Here is a 17,036-nt window from a genome sequence, read left to right as displayed (position 1 = left end):
TATTCAAACTATATCTTCATTATCTTCTGAGTTATCTATTCATATCTTTTTGTATATTTTAATAATTCATGTCCATATAACTTTTCGTAATTCGCTTGTACACAATCTCCATTAATGATTGTTTGTTGCGGCTAGGTTTAGGTCTCTTAGGCTCTTAGCTTTGTTAGTCAAACTTGTATAAATAATGTTGTCATGTACAAATTTTTTTTTTTTCAAAAATAATCTTTGCATTTCATTAGAAAAGAAAATACATATGCAAAAACTATCACACTATGAAACAAAACAAAATATATCCTGTTAGAAAGAGGATAAAATCGAGCTGTATGCGATAACTAGGAACATAGATGATTTATAAGCCTATGATGATCTTTCTGTTTAGTTTTCATGATCATTCAAATTAATAGCCACCAGCTAGCTATATGAGTTTCCTTTAGACAACAATTTTGCTTTCATGCATGTTCAATGTATTATATATTCAGTTCTTATTGATTCCCTGTTCTATCACAAATAGTCTCCTACTCTTTCCGTGGTCTTTGTGCCAATTTCAAAGGTAGCAAATGATCGGGATGGAGGGATTACCACGTTTAATGATTGCACAACTCTCTGTATTGTACTTACAAAAGTATGTAGAAAATACGGAGTAAGTGTTAGCTATTTAACTTGAGTCCCCATTTTTTTACGATTATCATAAGGTAGTCTCTTTAGTCAAAGAAAAGAAATGAAGAATATGATTCTTGTTTAAAGGAGGTGATGGAAAATTCTTACGCTATGGTGTAAATTAGAATAATGAATCTACTTTTTTTTTTATATCCGTTATTGCGCATAAATGTTTCCGAATACTATATAAATAGCTTAGGTGGTAGTATGGTTGGGGCAAGCAAGACGCAACGTTGAAATTATTAACATCTTCACAAATTTCAAGGTATGAAGACTTTTGGTGCATGAAACTAATTATTGTTGTTGTTATTTTTTAAATAAATTACATGCTATTTGGTTTTGTTTTATTACTTTCATTGTTTTGAATGAAACTAAGTGATTAAGATTCTTGTGTAATATGTACCATTAAAGCTCGATATGGCTACGATGCAAGAACAAAATGTCGCGGTTTGCGAGAAGACAATCAAGCACCACAAAATGGTACCCAAGCCACCATGAATAACCAGACCCATTTTGCTATGACCTTAGCTAGATCTCATAACTGGTCAGGCGCTCCGGTTGGCACTTTTCCGGAGAAGATTTTTCCCAATAGCAGTGCCATATTTACCCACTTGAAGGGAAACTTTTTTGGTTCCAAAGCGGCAGTGGTGTATAATGGGAAAAATGCATCAGGAGGGGACTGTTCGTGGGTTTTGGCATGGCATGCACCCGCAGATAACACATCACCTCAGACTCCTAACAGGGTAAATATGAATTATTTTAAACGCACGCACGTAATTCTATTGGTGATGATAAGTTGATTAATCATTTTATTAGGTTGCATTTTATTTTCCTCGGATCATTTTAATTTTTTTTCTTGGTTTTAACGCAGGTGTATGTTGTATGTGGCGCAAAACAAGTCATTGCCAATCTGACCTTTGATCAAATTCAGCAAAAGTTGGACACTGCATTAACTTTTGACACTTCCACCGACGCGGCTACCAAGACACGTGCTGACGGCAACATCAGTGACACAGTCCCCGACATTGCTACTCTTATCGCGGACTTTAAACTTATACAAGAAGGTCATGGACCATAGGTGTCCATATATATAAAGTATTGTAATAATAAAGGGTCGAAAAATTACCCTATAATCTATGCCTTCATGTTTGCTTCCTGCATGTACACCGGTTGCTAATACTATTACCTATTAAGAAGGTTAAATAAATCAGTAAAGTGAGTAATAATTATGACCATAAACTTCATTTTAGTCTATTTACATTGTCAAATTTGCGAGCCTAGTTACTTGTACAAGAACGCATGAGGATGAGTTTGCGATATTGAAGCCAACACTCGTTTATAGCCTTAAACTAATTGACTGGCTTTAAATAATGGCCCCCTTTGAGACTACAAGTATAGAAATTTGTGGCCTACTAATAATTTTTTCGTAGAAGTTAAAAAAAAAAACAATTTCCGCAATTTTTTATTTATTCATAATCTCAACATCTATAGTGTTTCAAACCACAATATATGAATAAGAGCATGTACTCATGGGACAAATAGTAGCTAGGGCCGAAATTTATCATCAATTTCGTTTAATGTTTTACCAATCTTCCTCCATAGAGACATAACTATTGATGTAGTGTTCCATGTAACAAACTTCAATGAGCAATATTAATATCAATATATTTCTACATATGTCACTAATAGCAAGTTAAAGTAGCTAATTCCAACAAAATTAAATGCATATTGGGAACCAACCCTAAAATAAATGTTGACTAATTGTAAATATGATATTATATTTATTATGCATTGACATCTAATATGACATTAATTAACAAGCAAATATTACATAATGATTTTAAAAATAGAATCCTTTCAAAAATAATGTTGACTAATTTTTCACTCTTGCCTAGGCCATGGCCAAGCGGACCTGGGAAGAGCTCCGTCTCCGAGGAGATATGGCCTCTGTTATAGCTATTTCATTTTGAATGGATGAGTTTACTCATTACTCAGCTCTTTTAGTTGATAGCTAAACTCATACTTATGTTGTAGGTGTTCATGCCATGATCAAGGCTAATTTCCTTTCTTGTACAAAGTTTGCTAAAGCAAAATTTATTTTTGGGCATACCATTAAATGTTACACGCTTGTCGTAAGATATGGACTACTCACTAGTGACTTAATTTAGTAGGAACAAGGTAAGTCATCTAATACACTTGAACACGTCTAACTCAACAAATTGACAAGCACGGCAGAAGTTTTGATTCTTGCACAAGGACGCCTAGTTATGAGTTTTCTCATTAATTGTATTTTAGTTGCACGAATTTAAGGTACAACGTTTAATAGGATTAATAGAAGTCTTAAAGCTAGTAGTCTTAATATTAGTATTTGGGGAAGAGGAATGGTCACCTCTTCACCTTCCTAAGCTTTACCCTTTCACCTTCCTACCTCTTCACCTTCCTATGCCTTTACCTTCCTATGCCTTTGTACTATAAATACATTCTCCATATGCAATGAAAGTAAGAGAACATGATTGTGCTAATTATGTTTAACATGGTATCGGAGCCTCGTTCTTGAGGTCTCTATAAACCGCTTCCGCATTCTTACCGGTGGGTGGCCGAAAATTTACACCCACCGGTAGGATTTTCAACCACAAATAATAATTTCTGTTTTCTAAAAAAAAAAAAAAAAAAAAAATCGTCCACAGATGGTGATGGCAATTTGATAGAATACCATTGAAGACTTGAAGTTATCCATTGAAGTTATCAATGATATGCTTTCTTTGACATTCAAATGGATGTTTTTCCTTTTGATCGAAATTTGTCCTTCCCAGATTTCATTTTGCTGAAAAAAAAAAAAAAAAACTTCTAATAATGTTTTTTTTTATCCTTTTATCGAGATTGCTCTAAAAGAAAATTTTCGATTTTTGATCAAGGTGGTACAAAAGAAAAGAAAAAAAAAAACTGGCGAGTTACGCACGAAAAAACTGGCGAGTTACGCACGAAAAAAACTGGCGAGTTACGCACGAAAAAAACCGGCGAGTTACGCAAGAAAATTGTCTGGCGAGACCAATACGCACTGAAAAAAAACTGGCGAGTTACGCAAGAAAATTGTCTGGCGAGACCAATACGCACTGAAAAAAAACCGGCGAGTTACGCACTGGAAAAAAACTGGCGAGTTACGCACAAAAAAACTGGCGAGTTACGCAAGAAAATTGTCTGGCGAGACCAATACGCACTGAAAAAAACTGGCGAGTTACGCACTGAAAAAAACTGGCGAGTTACGCACGAAAAAACTGGCGAGTTACGCAAGAAAATTGTCTGGCGAGACCAATACGCACTGAAAAAAACTGGCGAGTTACGCACGAAAAAACTGGCGAGTTACGCAATGAAAAATGTCTGGCGAGTCCTATACGCAATGAAAAGTGTCTGGCGAGTCCTATATGCAATGAAAATTGTCTGGCGAGTCCTATACGCACCCCTTACCACCCTGTGAAGATGAGAAGATTTTCCGAAGAGAGATCGAGATGAAGACGTTTTTTTTATTGATTATGCTTTTATTGTAATTCTCCAATCGTAAAGTTCGTACTATGTACTGCCTTTACGATTGCGGGAGGGTAATAGGATTAATAGAAGTCTTAAAGCTAGTAGTCTTAATATTAGTATTTGGGGAAGAGGAATGGTCACCTCTTCACCTTCCTAAGCTTTACCCTTTCACCTTCCTACCTCTTCACCTTCCTATGCCTTTACCTTCCTATGCCTTTGTACTATAAATACATTCTCCATATGCAATGAAAGTAAGAGAACATGATTGTGCTAATTATGTTTAACAACGTTTGAATTAAAAATTATAATGAGCATTGAGGAAAATCATTAACCCCTAAACGATGACCCGGAAGTTGCTTGATCGACTACTGACCCGACCCAATCACCGATTGGAAATAGGACAACCGGATTAAGGTGTCTAATTAAAATGAATCATACCGAAATCGAATTGAAACGAAATTAGATTTGACCACATATTCTTACTTTAAACCTTTCGTTGTATAAACGAATATCATAGTTTCGGAAAAAGAAAACCCTTCACCTCCTAATTCTTTTCGCCTTCTTATTAAAATTATTGATTTCTAAAAAGATTAGTAACTACAAAATAATATATCAGATTTATGTAAATATAGGAGACAAAATTCTTAACTCTGTTATCTAATTAATATACAGATTTATATAAATGAGTAGAATAACTAAAACCACAGTTTTTATTGTGTACAACCGTCTCACACTATGAGACGGCCCCTTTATGTAAAAAGATAACCCGTTTATTAATGATAATTGAATTAACTTTTTTTTTTTATAAAAGTGACCGTCTCACGGTGTGAGACTGTCTTATAGTACCATCTCTCGCGAGCGTGTTATGTGACAACATCACAAGTGGATTTTGGGCAAAACACTCAATGAATGAAGTGTTTGGCATTTCGGAATCATATGCCATATGAGTGGATTTACTATTTGTTCCAAAAGGTATATAATCTACCATGCATTACTACGTGTGTGGATATGTTTTAAGCGTAGATTGGTTGTCAATGGCCATATAGGGAATAAATTCTCCACCAAAATGATAAAAATTCTCGATTAATACGAACAAAAAAAGTAAGTATTCTTCTGAAAAGATGCGTCTTAAATGAGTAATAAAATCAAACAACATAAAGTAGAAATATATAACTCACTTAGAGAAACCACGGATTTCGACTATTTTGCTAGTATTCACACTAGCTATTATCTTTGTGTATGAAAATAAGGGTATACCTGATATAGGACCCTTTTGCACCCTTTTTCCCTCTATTTTCATGCATATTCGACCCCATTTGAGTCGGTTTTGTACTCCCTTTCTCTAATTTCTTGTCCCGATTCCCTTTACTATGACATTGTGGCCCCCTTGCAGAAATTGAGGCGGGAACGGGCGAAATAAAGCTAGGAAGACGGGATTACTAAGCTACGCATGGAAGATGAAGGAAAACATGCTGAGATGTACCCCAGCCGGTCAGCCGGCTGGGAGTACGTATATATGGAAATGAAGGAAGAAGCAAGGAAGGAGCATCCCCAGCCGGTGGCCCGGCGGCCGGCTAGCCGGCTGGGAAAACGCATGAGCTGAGGAAACACAAGAAATGAAGAAAGTTACAGGAATCTCCCAGCCGGTCAAATGACCGGCAGCCGGCCAGCCGGCTGGGAGTTCCCCCAAAGGATAAAGTCAAGTCCAAAGTCAAAGGCGTCCCAGCCGGTCAGGGACCGGCAGCCGGTCGACCGGCCAAGCCAACCTGATAACTTCCAAAGTTTGTTTAAATTTCCAGAGATCTCCCAGCCGGCCAGAGGACCGGCGGCCGGTTGACCGGCGGCCGGTTGACCGGCCGGGAGTGCAAATACGTGTTTCAAAGGCCCATTCCAAATTCTATCCTAATCCTTATGGAAACTATAAATACCCCCTCTTAAACCCTTTTGTACACACAACCCTAGATCCAGAATATTTCCCCTTTCAAATTTAAAACTTTGTTAATCTTTCCTTAATTAGAGAAGTTCTTCAATTAATTAGTAATTGAATTTGGGTTTGTAAGAAGATTGAAGGTTCTCCTTCTTTATTGTTTCTATCCAAATTCCTCTTTTGCTATTGAGTTGGTATTATTTCTCTCCCTATTTTCATTTGTTTACACTTTGTTCTTCCTTCAAGTTTGTTTGATTGTTTATGTTAAAATTGTTGTTGTTGTTGGTTTGTTGTTGTTGTTTTCATCATTGTTCATCTTTTCATTGTTCATCTTTTCTTTGATTCTCTTTCCTTTGTTCATCTTTTGCTAGTTGTCCTCAAAGACTTAATCTTTGAGTTGATTGGGTTAAAGATTGTCTCTTTTAGTTTAACCAACCTTGTTATTAGAGTAAATTATCTCTCTTTACAACTATTGTTTGATTGTTGCATGTTTAGTAGTAAAATTTATCTTCTCGCCATGTTTATGACCAAAGTTTCCATCTTTATTGTTTATTTTGCAATTAGGACCATGATTAGTGAGTAGTCTTCCACTAGGGCTCGGTTTGACCCAACATGAGTAATTTCACTAATTGAATCTCATAAAGGCTAATTTGTTGGGGGAAATTGGTGAGGGTAGTTTGGAGGATTGATTTGGTTTATGGGTTGATTTTGGGTAGTGTCGATTTATAACCCTTGTCCACCAAGGAGAGTTGGTTAGGTTGTGATTTGGATATCCGGGGTTTGACCCTATTGTTAACCTTGGTTGAGACCGAAAGGGAGAACCGGGGTAGGACACCTCTAAACTAGCGTTTGAAATCGACCCTCGAGAGAGGGAGTGGGATGACCCGGAAATTGATGGTGCTTAACGACCTTAGCAAATATTGGACTACCTTGGGAAAATGCATGTTTTTGGGGTAGTCGGGTATTGAGTTAGGGATTCTGACCTTCGAACCCGAGAGGGGGGTTGGTGGGTAGTACTAGTGTCCTATTTCGAACCCGAGAGGGGGGTCTTAGGCGAATTAGAGCCGTCACCTCCTCACCTAGCCACCCTTATGATTAGCCTAGAGATTTAATTGTATGGAGTTACGAATTGTTTGGGAAGAACCGAGTCTTAGGTTTTTAATCTATTTGATTTACAACTTTTCATTTTATCTTGCTCATTCTCCTATTTCTTATTTAGTTTATTTTCTCTTGTTTTTGGTAGTTCTAGTATAACCTTTTCATCCCTTATTGCCGACTTAGCTAAACGATAGGATTAGAACAATTAGTAATCTTTTCAACTCCTTGTGGGATCGACCCTTAATAGTGTACAACGATAAAATCGTGCATTTGCGAGGTATAGCTTGATACCATCAAGTTTTTGGCGCCGTTGCCGGGGAGTTCGGCTAGATATTAATTGTTTTCGTTCTTGTTTAGACTAAGTCTTTTGTTACTAATCCCTCTCTTAAGTGTGTAGGACTTTTTGCATGGTTAGGAGAGCTCGAAGAGGTCAACCAATTCGTCCGATTGACCATGAGATCGAAGCAACCGCAAGAAGACTAAATTCACTCCGTAGAAGAGGGCTTATAGAAACATCAATTCCTCAAGAAAATCTAGTAATTGTGGACCTTCGAGAAGAACCACGTGCTTTTGAAACTTTCGAGAATCCTTTTGCAACACCGGAAACGGAAGTAACAATGGCCGCGGTTCCTATGCGAGATAACTTGGCTCCGAAAAAGGTGGTGAATCCGAGTATTGTCAAGCCACCTACTCAAGCCAACAATTTTGATGTGAAAGCCAGCTTGCTTCAACTTGTCCAAGGGAACCAATTCGGAGGGGGAGCCACCGAAAACCCCAACGAGCATCTCAACGAGTTCTTGGATAGTTGTGACATGTTCAAGGCCAATGGAGTGACGGAGGATGCCGTACGCCTTAGGCTTTTCCCTTACTCCTTGAGGGGAAGTGCCAAGGAGTGGCTTAAAAGTTGTGAACCCGACTCTCTTCGGACTTGGGACGATGTCTCTAAGGCTTTCCTAAACAAGTATTTCCCACCCCAACGAACCGCAAGAATCAAGAGTGAGCTCCAAGGCTTCACCCAACAAGAAGATGAGACCCTTTATGAAGCATGGGAGAGGTACAAGGGCCTCCAAAGGCTATGTCCTCACCACGGTATTGGGGATGATGAGCTCATCAACAATTTCTATGAAGGGTTAAACAATGAAATGAAGATGAACCTTGATTCCGGCTCGGGGAAGGGAGCATTGGATATGATAGATCACAAGACGGCGAAAGAGCTTATTGAAGAAATGGCTTCTCGTACCTTTCATTGGAACAATGATAGGCACAAGAGGAAAGGGAAGTCAACGGTCGAATCGGCCAACAATGTTGAGGTAAAAGAGATGATAGAAGAGCTTAAACAACAAGCTGCCTTGATGAGCTCAAGCAAAACACCTAGCAATTCTTCTATGAGGAACCAAGTCTATAGTTGTGAGATTTGTGGAGACCAAGGACACCCACCCAATGAGTGTCCTTTGATGGTTGGAGATGGCAATTGTATGGAGCAAGTGAACGGGATATGGGAGTCTAGTCCGGCCAAGCAAGCATTTAACAACAACCAATATCACCCCGGGATGAGAGCCCACCCAAACTTCTCCTATGGCTCTCAAAATGTCCAAAACCCAACCTTCCAACAAAAGTCACAACAACCAAACTTTCAAGCTCAAAAACAAAACACAACATTCAATCAAGGTCCACCGGGTTTCCAAGGAAGAACCTTCCAACCAAGACAACAACAATTTCAACCACTCAACCCACCAAACAACCCGCCTTTCCAACAAAACACCCAACCTTTCCAACAAAACACCCAACCAAAGTCAAGCTTGGAACTCATGATGGAACAATTGATGACTTCCCAAAACCAACTTGTCAATACTCAAACACAATTCATCAACCATTCCACTCAAAAACATGACGAGACAACCTCATCCATCAACCAACTTAGGACCCAAATGCAAGCTTCTCAACGGATGACGGACAACCAAATCTCCCAATTGGCTACCCAAATGAGCCAACTACAAGCCTCCCAAGGGAAATTCCCGGGTAAAACCGAGGAAAATCCGAAAACCATGAATGCTATCCACTTGAGGAGTGGTAGAGATTTGGAAGACCGGGAATTTGTCAAGAAGAGGAAGAGTAGTAGACCGGGTGATGTCGTTGAACCTCAAATTGTGGTTGAACCTCCTAAGGTAATTGAAGAAAAGGAGGGAGAAGATGAACTTGTGGAAGTTGTTGTGGAAACTCCAAGAGTGATTGATGAACCAACTAGGGTGGTTGAAGAGCCTCAACAACAAGTTGTAAGAACTTTTGTGCCACCGATTCCTTTTCCACAAAGGTTGGCAAGAGCCAAACTTGAACAAAAGTATGTAAAGTTCATGGACATGATGAAGGGTATCAACATTACCACGCCTTTTATTGATGCCGTAAAGGAGATTCCAAGCTATGGAAAGTTCTTGAAGGAGCTCATCTCAAACAAAAAACTCTTTGAGCCCGACAACTACGGTGAACTTATCCAAGGAGTGTAGTGCAATTCTCATGAATGAGGCTCCTCAAAAGCTTGAAGACCCTGGGAGTTTTTCCATACCTTGTAAGATCGGGACCGTGCATATTGAGAGAGCGTTGTGTGATTTGGGGGCAAGCATTAGTCTTATGCCCCTCAAAATTTTCAAGAAATTGAAAGGTTATGAGCTTTCACCAACAAGGGTTTCTCTCCAACTTGCGGATAGGTCGGTAAGATACCCAATTGGTCTTGTGGAGGATGTCCCGCTCAAGGTGGGGAAACTTGCATTCCCATGTGATTTCTATGTTATGGACATCCCCGAGGACTCAAATATTCCCATCATATTGGGGCGCCCTTGCCTTGCTACGGGGGGTGCCATGATTGATGTGAAGAATGAGAAGCTTTCTTTACAAGTGGGTGAAGATAAGGTTGAATTCTCCTTGAACAAGGCTATGAAAGAGCCTTCGGAAGAAAAGTCTTGTTATATGATTGATGTGGTAGAAGAATGGGTTGATATGAAGAAATTTGATGAAGACAAGGGTTTCCAAGGGTTCCTTGAGGGCAAGGTAAAAGAGTGCAAGGAGCACCGGGAGTATGCTTTAGCTATGGAAGCAACGGTTGAAGAAGACCCGGACAAAGAATTTGAAAGCTTGAGAGGAGATGGTAAAAAGGAGGAGAGATCTACGCCTCCTCAAGTGGAGTTGAAACCTCTTCCCTCTACTCTTAAACATGCTTTCCTTGGCCCTAATGACACTTACCCTATTATTGTTAATAGTGCACTCAATGACACCGAACTTCAAAAGTTACTTGATGTTGTGAGAAAATACAAAGATGTCATTGGGTACTCAATTGATGATATCAAGGGGATTAGCCCTTCTTTTTGCACCCATCGCATTCATTTGGAGGATGAGAGTGCATCTTCCATTGAGCCTCAACGCCGCCTTAACCCCGCTATGAAAGAAGTGGTTAGGAAGGAGGTGTTGAAGCTCTATGATGCAAGCATAATTTACCCTATCTCCGATAGTGCATGGGTGAGCCTGGTGCATGTTGTGCCAAAGAAGGGCGGGGTCACGGTAGTCACCAATGACAAGAATGAGTTAATTCTAACAAGAGTCACAACCGGGTGGAGAATGTGTATAGACTATAGACGCCTCAACAAGGCAACTAGGAAAGACCATTTCCCCCTCCCTTTCCTTGACCAAATGTTGGAAAGACTTGCCCAACACTCTCATTTTTGCTACCTTGATGGGTTTTCGGGATTTTTCCAAATCCCGATTCACCCTAATGACCAAGAAAAGACCACCTTCACGTGCCCGTTTGGCACCTTTGCTTATAGGCGCATGCCCTTTGGGCTTTGCAATGCGCCGGCCACATTTCAAAGATGCATGCTAGCTATATTTTTCGAATATGTTGAGAATATCATGGAGGTGTTTATGGACGATTTCTTCGTCGTAGGCACCTCATTTGATGGATGTCTAGCTAATTTGGGTAAGGTCTTGAAAAGATGTCAAGAGAGCGGTCTAGTCTTGAATTGGGAGAAATGTCACTTCATGGTGACATCCGGGGTTGTTTTGGGTCATGTAGTGTCAAGTAAAGGTTTGGAAGTTGATCAAGCCAAGATAGAAGTGATTAAAACTTTACCCCCTCCCACTAATGTCAAAGGAGTTAGAAGTTTTCTTGGGCATGCCGGTTTTTACCGGAGATTTATCAAGGATTTTTCTTTGATTGCCCGACCTTTAACATTGTTGCTTGGAAAAGATGTGCCATTTGAATTTACTAATGAGTGTTTGGATTCTTTTAATAGGTTGAATGAAGCTCTCATCACCGCTCCAATTATGCAACCTCCCACTTGGGGAGAACCTTTTGAGTTGATGTGCGATGCTAGTGATGTAGCGGTGGGAGCGGTGCTTGGACAAAAGAAGAATGGTAAACTTCATGCCATATATTATGCAAGCAAAACCTTGGATGAAGCTCAATCACACTACACCACCACCGAAAAGGAGCTTTTGGCGGTCATATATGCCATGAGCAAGTTTCGTTCTTACTTGGTGGGCTCTAAGGTAATTGTGCACACCGACCACACGGCATTGAGGCACTTGCTAATCAAGAAAGAGTCAAAACCACGCTTGATTCGGTGGATACTTTTGCTACAAGAGTTTGATATTGAAATTAGAGACAAGAAGGGTGTGGAAAACGTGGTAGCCGATCATCTTTCTCGGCTATTCCATGTGAAGGGTAAGGATGGATTGCCAATTGATGACTCCTTGCCGGATGATCAATTATTCGCACTTGCTTTGATGGATGTCCCTTGGTACGCGGATTATGTCAATTACTTGGTATCCGGGTTCATCCCACATGGTTATGACTCCCATAAGAGGAAGAAATTCTTTCACGATCTTAAGCAATATTTTTGGGAAGAACCGTGCCTCTACAAGTCTTGTGCGGATGGGATAATTAGAAGATGCATCCCGAACGAAGAAGTACAACCCATAATCTCTCATTGCCATGACATTCCAAGTGGAGGGCATGGTAGTTCACGAAAAACCGCCGCAAGGGTACTCCAATGTGGATTCTTTTGGCCTTCCCTATTTCATGATGTGGCAACCTACGTCAAGGGGTGTGACAAATGCCAAAGAAGTGGTAACATTTCAAAGAGGCATGAAATGCCAATGAACTACATACTTGAAGTGGAGGTATTCGATGTATGAGGCATTGACTATCAAGGCCCTTTCCCCTCATCAAATGGGAATGAGTATATCCTTGTTGCGGTGGACTACGTGAGCAAATGGGTTGAAGCAATCCCAAAAAAGACTTGTGACGCAAAATCGGTGACCAAACTTATGGAGACGATCATATTCCCAAGGTTTGGGGTTCCACGAATTGTGATTAGTGATCGTGGAACTCATTTTCGGGAAAGGACTCTTGATGCTCTACTTAAGAAACATGGGGTGCAACATAGGCGTAGTCTAGCCTACCACCCACAAGCTAACGGCCACGCCGAAATCTCTAACCGCGAGATCAAGATGATCCTTGAGAAGACCGTGAGCCGGTCAAGGAAACATTGGTCAACCAAGCTCAATGATGCATTGTGGGCTTACCGGACCGCTTTCAAACCACCGATAGGAACTTCACCGTTCCGGTTGGTGTACGGGAAGCCTTGTCATTTGCCGGTTGAGTTGGAGCACAAGGCGCATTGGGCAATCCGACTCCTTAACTTTGACTTGAAAAGCGCCGGAGAGAAGCGACTACTTGACATCAATGAACTTGAAGAATTTAGGCTAGAGGCTTATGAGAGCTCTAGATTGTATTAGGAGAGGACCAAAAGATTCCATGACAAGGCCATAATTCGGAAAGAGTTCAAGGAGAGAGAGTTGGTTCTCCTCTTTAACTCAAGGTTCAAGTTGTTTGCGGGGAAGCTCAAGTCTAAGTGGTCGGGACCCTTCACCGTGGTCCGCGTCTTTCCACATGGCACGATTGAAATATCCGATGGAGATCAATCCTTCAAGGTAAACGGGCAAAGGCTCAAGCACTACGTTGCCGGAACCCCTATCATCAAGAATGTGAGCTCCATCGCCACCTATCTTCCAAATTATTGATTGTGATTCTAAACTCCGTCGAGCCTACGACATAAAACAAGGGCGCTACATGGGAGGCAACCCATGCAACTTTGTAAATATCTTGCATTTAGGTAGAAAATGAGGAATTTTGGACGTATGATACTTGTCGTTTTGATTGATGTCGGTTACGATTGTTGAAGAATTTGGTTTTTTTTTGTATGAAGAACAAGCGAATTACCATCTATTGGCCTTTATCCGACATCATGAGTCGGGTTTGAAAGTCGAAAACACGGAAGTCGAGGCCAATAGATGATGGGAAATGGAATAGGGGCATATTGGAGAAAATGTGATGAAACGTATTCCCAGCCGGGCGACCGGCGGCCGGTCTTCTGACCGGCTGGGAAGTTCCTGTAAAATCAAAGGAATTTTGACGAATTCACAAAGGAGAGTAGTCCCAGCCGGCAGGCCGGCTGGGAGTACGTATACATGGGATTTGTGTCAAATTGACCCTTGAGAGAAGACCCAGCCGGCAGGCCGGCAGCCGGCCCACCGGCTGGGAATGCATATATGATGGAATTGGTGATTGGGTGTCCTCCCAGCCGGGCGACCGGCGGCCGGTCTTCTGACCGGCTGGGAGTCTTCTGTAAAATTCCTAAAAATTTTCAAATCAATACGTTTTCCCAGCCGGGCGACCGGCGGCCGGTCTTATGACCGGCTGGGAGTATTCTGAAGCCTAATTTTACACGAAAAACACCCTAAACATTTCATTTTTCACGACTCTTATCTTCTCTCTTCTCTCACTCTAACCCTAACCCCCCCCCCCTCCTTCATTCCCACCAACAACCACCCCTACCACCACCCTACCACTCTCAAACCCACAACAACCTCCTTCTTACCCTTAACCCTCCATCAAATCACAAAAAATGGCCCCAAAGAAAAGAGTTAGAAAAGGGGATTTGGCACTTCAACAAGCGGAGGCGGTGGCGGCGGCGGTGACCGACATGAGCACCGATCCCGACTTCCCGGATGTCCAATTCACTTCCATCACAATGAAAGGTAAATTTGTTTTATTCAAGAGACGCCTCATTGCCCCCACCCGATTTATTGATAGACAATCCATGCGGGAGTTAGGGCTAGACCAAGTTACTCTTGAATTGTTTGAGGGGGTGGGAATGAAATTGATGTATGGGATACATGAGAAAACCTATGCCCGTCTCACTTGGGAGTTTTTGAGCTCCCTTCGTCTTGACAAGCATCGCCAATCCCAAAAGGTAGCCTTTTTGCATTTCCGATTGATGAAAAAGGACTACTCCTTGACCCTCCCGACCTTTGCTTCCCATTTTGGGCTTGACACAAGCCCTCCACATAAGGCACCCGACACCTTTGACCATGGGGCCTTATGGAAGGCCATTACGGGTTTAGATGATGTCCCGGGGGTCAAGAGAGCCGTTAACACTGTCCATAACGCGGTTATTCGGGTCTGGCATCGGTTTATGGGGTGGACTGTTTTTGGCCGTGAGGAAAATCACAATTTCCGAACGGAGGAGTTGGAAATTCTCGGCTCTTATCTTCGTTCCAACCCCACTACCTTCAAAATTGACATTGCCCACCACTTGGCCCTTACTTTGCAAAGACTTAGCAACTCTTCGGCTTCTTCGACGGCAGTTGTCGTGGGTGGACTCATCACCCATTTGATAAAGAGGCTCAATAGGAGAGCCAACTTGAGTGGTATGCGGTATATGATTGGTGATACGATGTTGTTCAAGAATTATATCCACCACAACCTCAATTGGTTGAAGACCAACCCGGATGATGGCCTTGACTATTGGCAAATTCGGGTGGATGGGGTTGACAGAAATTCTATCCCTCTTCCTAACCCCGACAAGATGAAAGTAGTGCCTAACTCAGAGTATTATTTGCTTGAAATTGAAAACCTTGAAGACCCCTCCATTCCCCAACAAATAAACCCAAATCTTCGGTATACTCGTGGCCGACCTATCATTCCCGCACGGTCTACTTTGCGGTATGCTACACCATCTACTCCCTTCGTTCCCGGGCCCTTCCCACAAGGGGAGGGGTCCTCTAGTTACCAACCACAACAACCGCCCCTTCTCCACGCCGACCTCATTTCCTTCATGGAGGATATGAAGCTTAACTTGGCCACCGCCGCAAGTGAGCGGCATGGGATCCAACAACGGCTTGACCGGATTTACTATGACCATTCCCTTGGTCAATTCCCGGTTTATGATGATATGATGAGGCGCCAATACAAGCACCCCTCCAAGCTTCACCCCTCTTAATATTTATTCCCGTATGGCGGACATCCGGAGGATGGGACCATTCGTTATGGAGATATTAATTTGCGGCCCGACTACTTTAGCACCCCGATCTTTCCCACCCCGCCTAACACGCAAGGGGAGGGACATGGCACGAGGTGGTTCGAGGGTGCCCCTTCTTTCTTCACTGAGGGCGGGTCTAGCGGTTCCGGAGGGCACCCGGAAATGTTTGTCGGCATGAGCTCGGGGATGGAGGATTTTAGCTCGGATGCCCACTTGAACACGGACGATTTCATCCGTGAGTCCGAGTTCGGGGCGATTCAAGGTGATGGTGATGGTAATGATGATGATGGAGATGGTGATGGTGATGACGAGTATGAGTAGAGCCTAGTAATGAGGGCTCCACTCCATCCCAATTCAATCCAAATGACAAGTACGATCTCTCCTTTTATCCAAATTCTGTCCTTCATGTTTAATTTTCCGCATGCATTTAGTTGCTAGCTCATTTATTTGCATTCATATAGGATTGCATTAGATTTCAATTTGTAATATATTGTTACATTTAGTAATTGCATTCACTTAGCATAAATTGCATATAGAATAGAGCATGCATTGCATTCTTATTCTAAAAATCAAAAAAAAAAAAATGAAAAAATGACAAAAACCACCAAAAACATGTTAATTTCTTTCCCTAATTTGCCCTCCCATGTCTATAAATAAGTGTGGGGAGGGCCTAAAAAAATGAGAAAATCCCAAAAACATGTCTTTTCATTTTAATTTCCTCCACACATTTATTTCCATTTGGAAGTAATGTAAATAAATAAGTGTGGGGAGGAGATTCACATTTTTTTTAAAAACCAAAAAAAATATGTCTTTTCAATTTTTCAAAAACAAAAATCTCAGAAATATGTTATTTTTCTTTTGAAAAATCAAAAAAAATCAAAAAATATGTTCATTTCTTTTTGTTATTCACTCCCTATGCTTTTGTCCATTGAGGACAATGTACATCTCAAGTGTGGGGAGGGAAATATCCACTCTTGTGAATATTTGTTTATATTTGTAAATGCTTATAAATTAGATAAAATGCCTAAAAATTGAAAAATTTCTGAAAAATTCAAAAATTTGCATTGTATATATATGTTTTGTCTAACCTTTGGCATGCCGCATTGACCACTTGAGGCAAAAGGGAGCTAGAAGACCGCTCGGTATAATCCTTCCTATCTCTTACTCCTTTTACTATTCTTTCTTTTTGGTATCTTGGATATTTTGAAGGAGAATGGGAATTTTGTTGCCTTGGGTGTCTCCTTGGGAGACCGTTTGGATTGTTGGTGTTGATGTGCTGCTAGGATTAGCCAACTTGTTGCACGTTTCATTTCATGTTTGTTTAAATTTCCGCATGCATTTGTTCAGATGTAAATATATGTTGTAGTTCCTTCATTTTGCATTGAGTTTGTATATAAATTTTTAAGGAAGAACATGGTCAAGGAAGGGAACCAAGTACCCCCATGATGAGCTAATGT

At 41.1% G+C, this 17,036-nt stretch overlaps 1 protein-coding gene and 1 non-coding gene across 2 annotated transcripts; one reads left to right on the top strand and one right to left on the bottom strand.

Annotated features, from left to right (window-relative positions):
* The first annotated feature begins 1,151 nt into the window (after positions 1-1,151).
* On the top strand, positions 1,152-1,735 carry LOC141654874 (jasmonate-induced protein homolog). Its single transcript, XM_074461986.1, has 2 exons — positions 1,152-1,400; positions 1,529-1,735. The coding sequence occupies exons 1-2, from the start codon at positions 1,152-1,154 to the stop codon at positions 1,733-1,735; spliced, it is 456 nt and encodes a 151-aa protein (XP_074318087.1).
* A 6,458-nt stretch (positions 1,736-8,193) lies between these two features.
* LOC141658057 (small nucleolar RNA R71) lies at positions 8,194-8,300 on the bottom strand. Its single transcript, XR_012548967.1, has one exon. It is a non-coding gene; the product is annotated as a small nucleolar RNA R71 (small nucleolar RNA).
* Positions 8,301-17,036: the final 8,736 nt, after the last annotated feature.

This window comes from Silene latifolia, chromosome 5, assembly GCF_048544455.1.
Source record: "Silene latifolia isolate original U9 population chromosome 5, ASM4854445v1, whole genome shotgun sequence".
NCBI lineage: Eukaryota > Viridiplantae > Streptophyta > Magnoliopsida > Caryophyllales > Caryophyllaceae > Silene > Silene latifolia.
This window is presented reverse-complemented; position numbering and strand designations above follow the sequence as displayed.

Excerpts from the sequence above, each read along its gene's own strand:
- LOC141654874 (XM_074461986.1), top strand. The coding sequence starts at position 1,152 with ATGAATAACCAGACCCATTTTGCTATGACCTTAGCTAGATCTCATAAC. Across the intron at positions 1,401-1,528 it reads CACCTCAGACTCCTAACAGG|GTGTATGTTGTATGTGGCGC; the intron begins GTAAATATGAAT and ends GTTTTAACGCAG.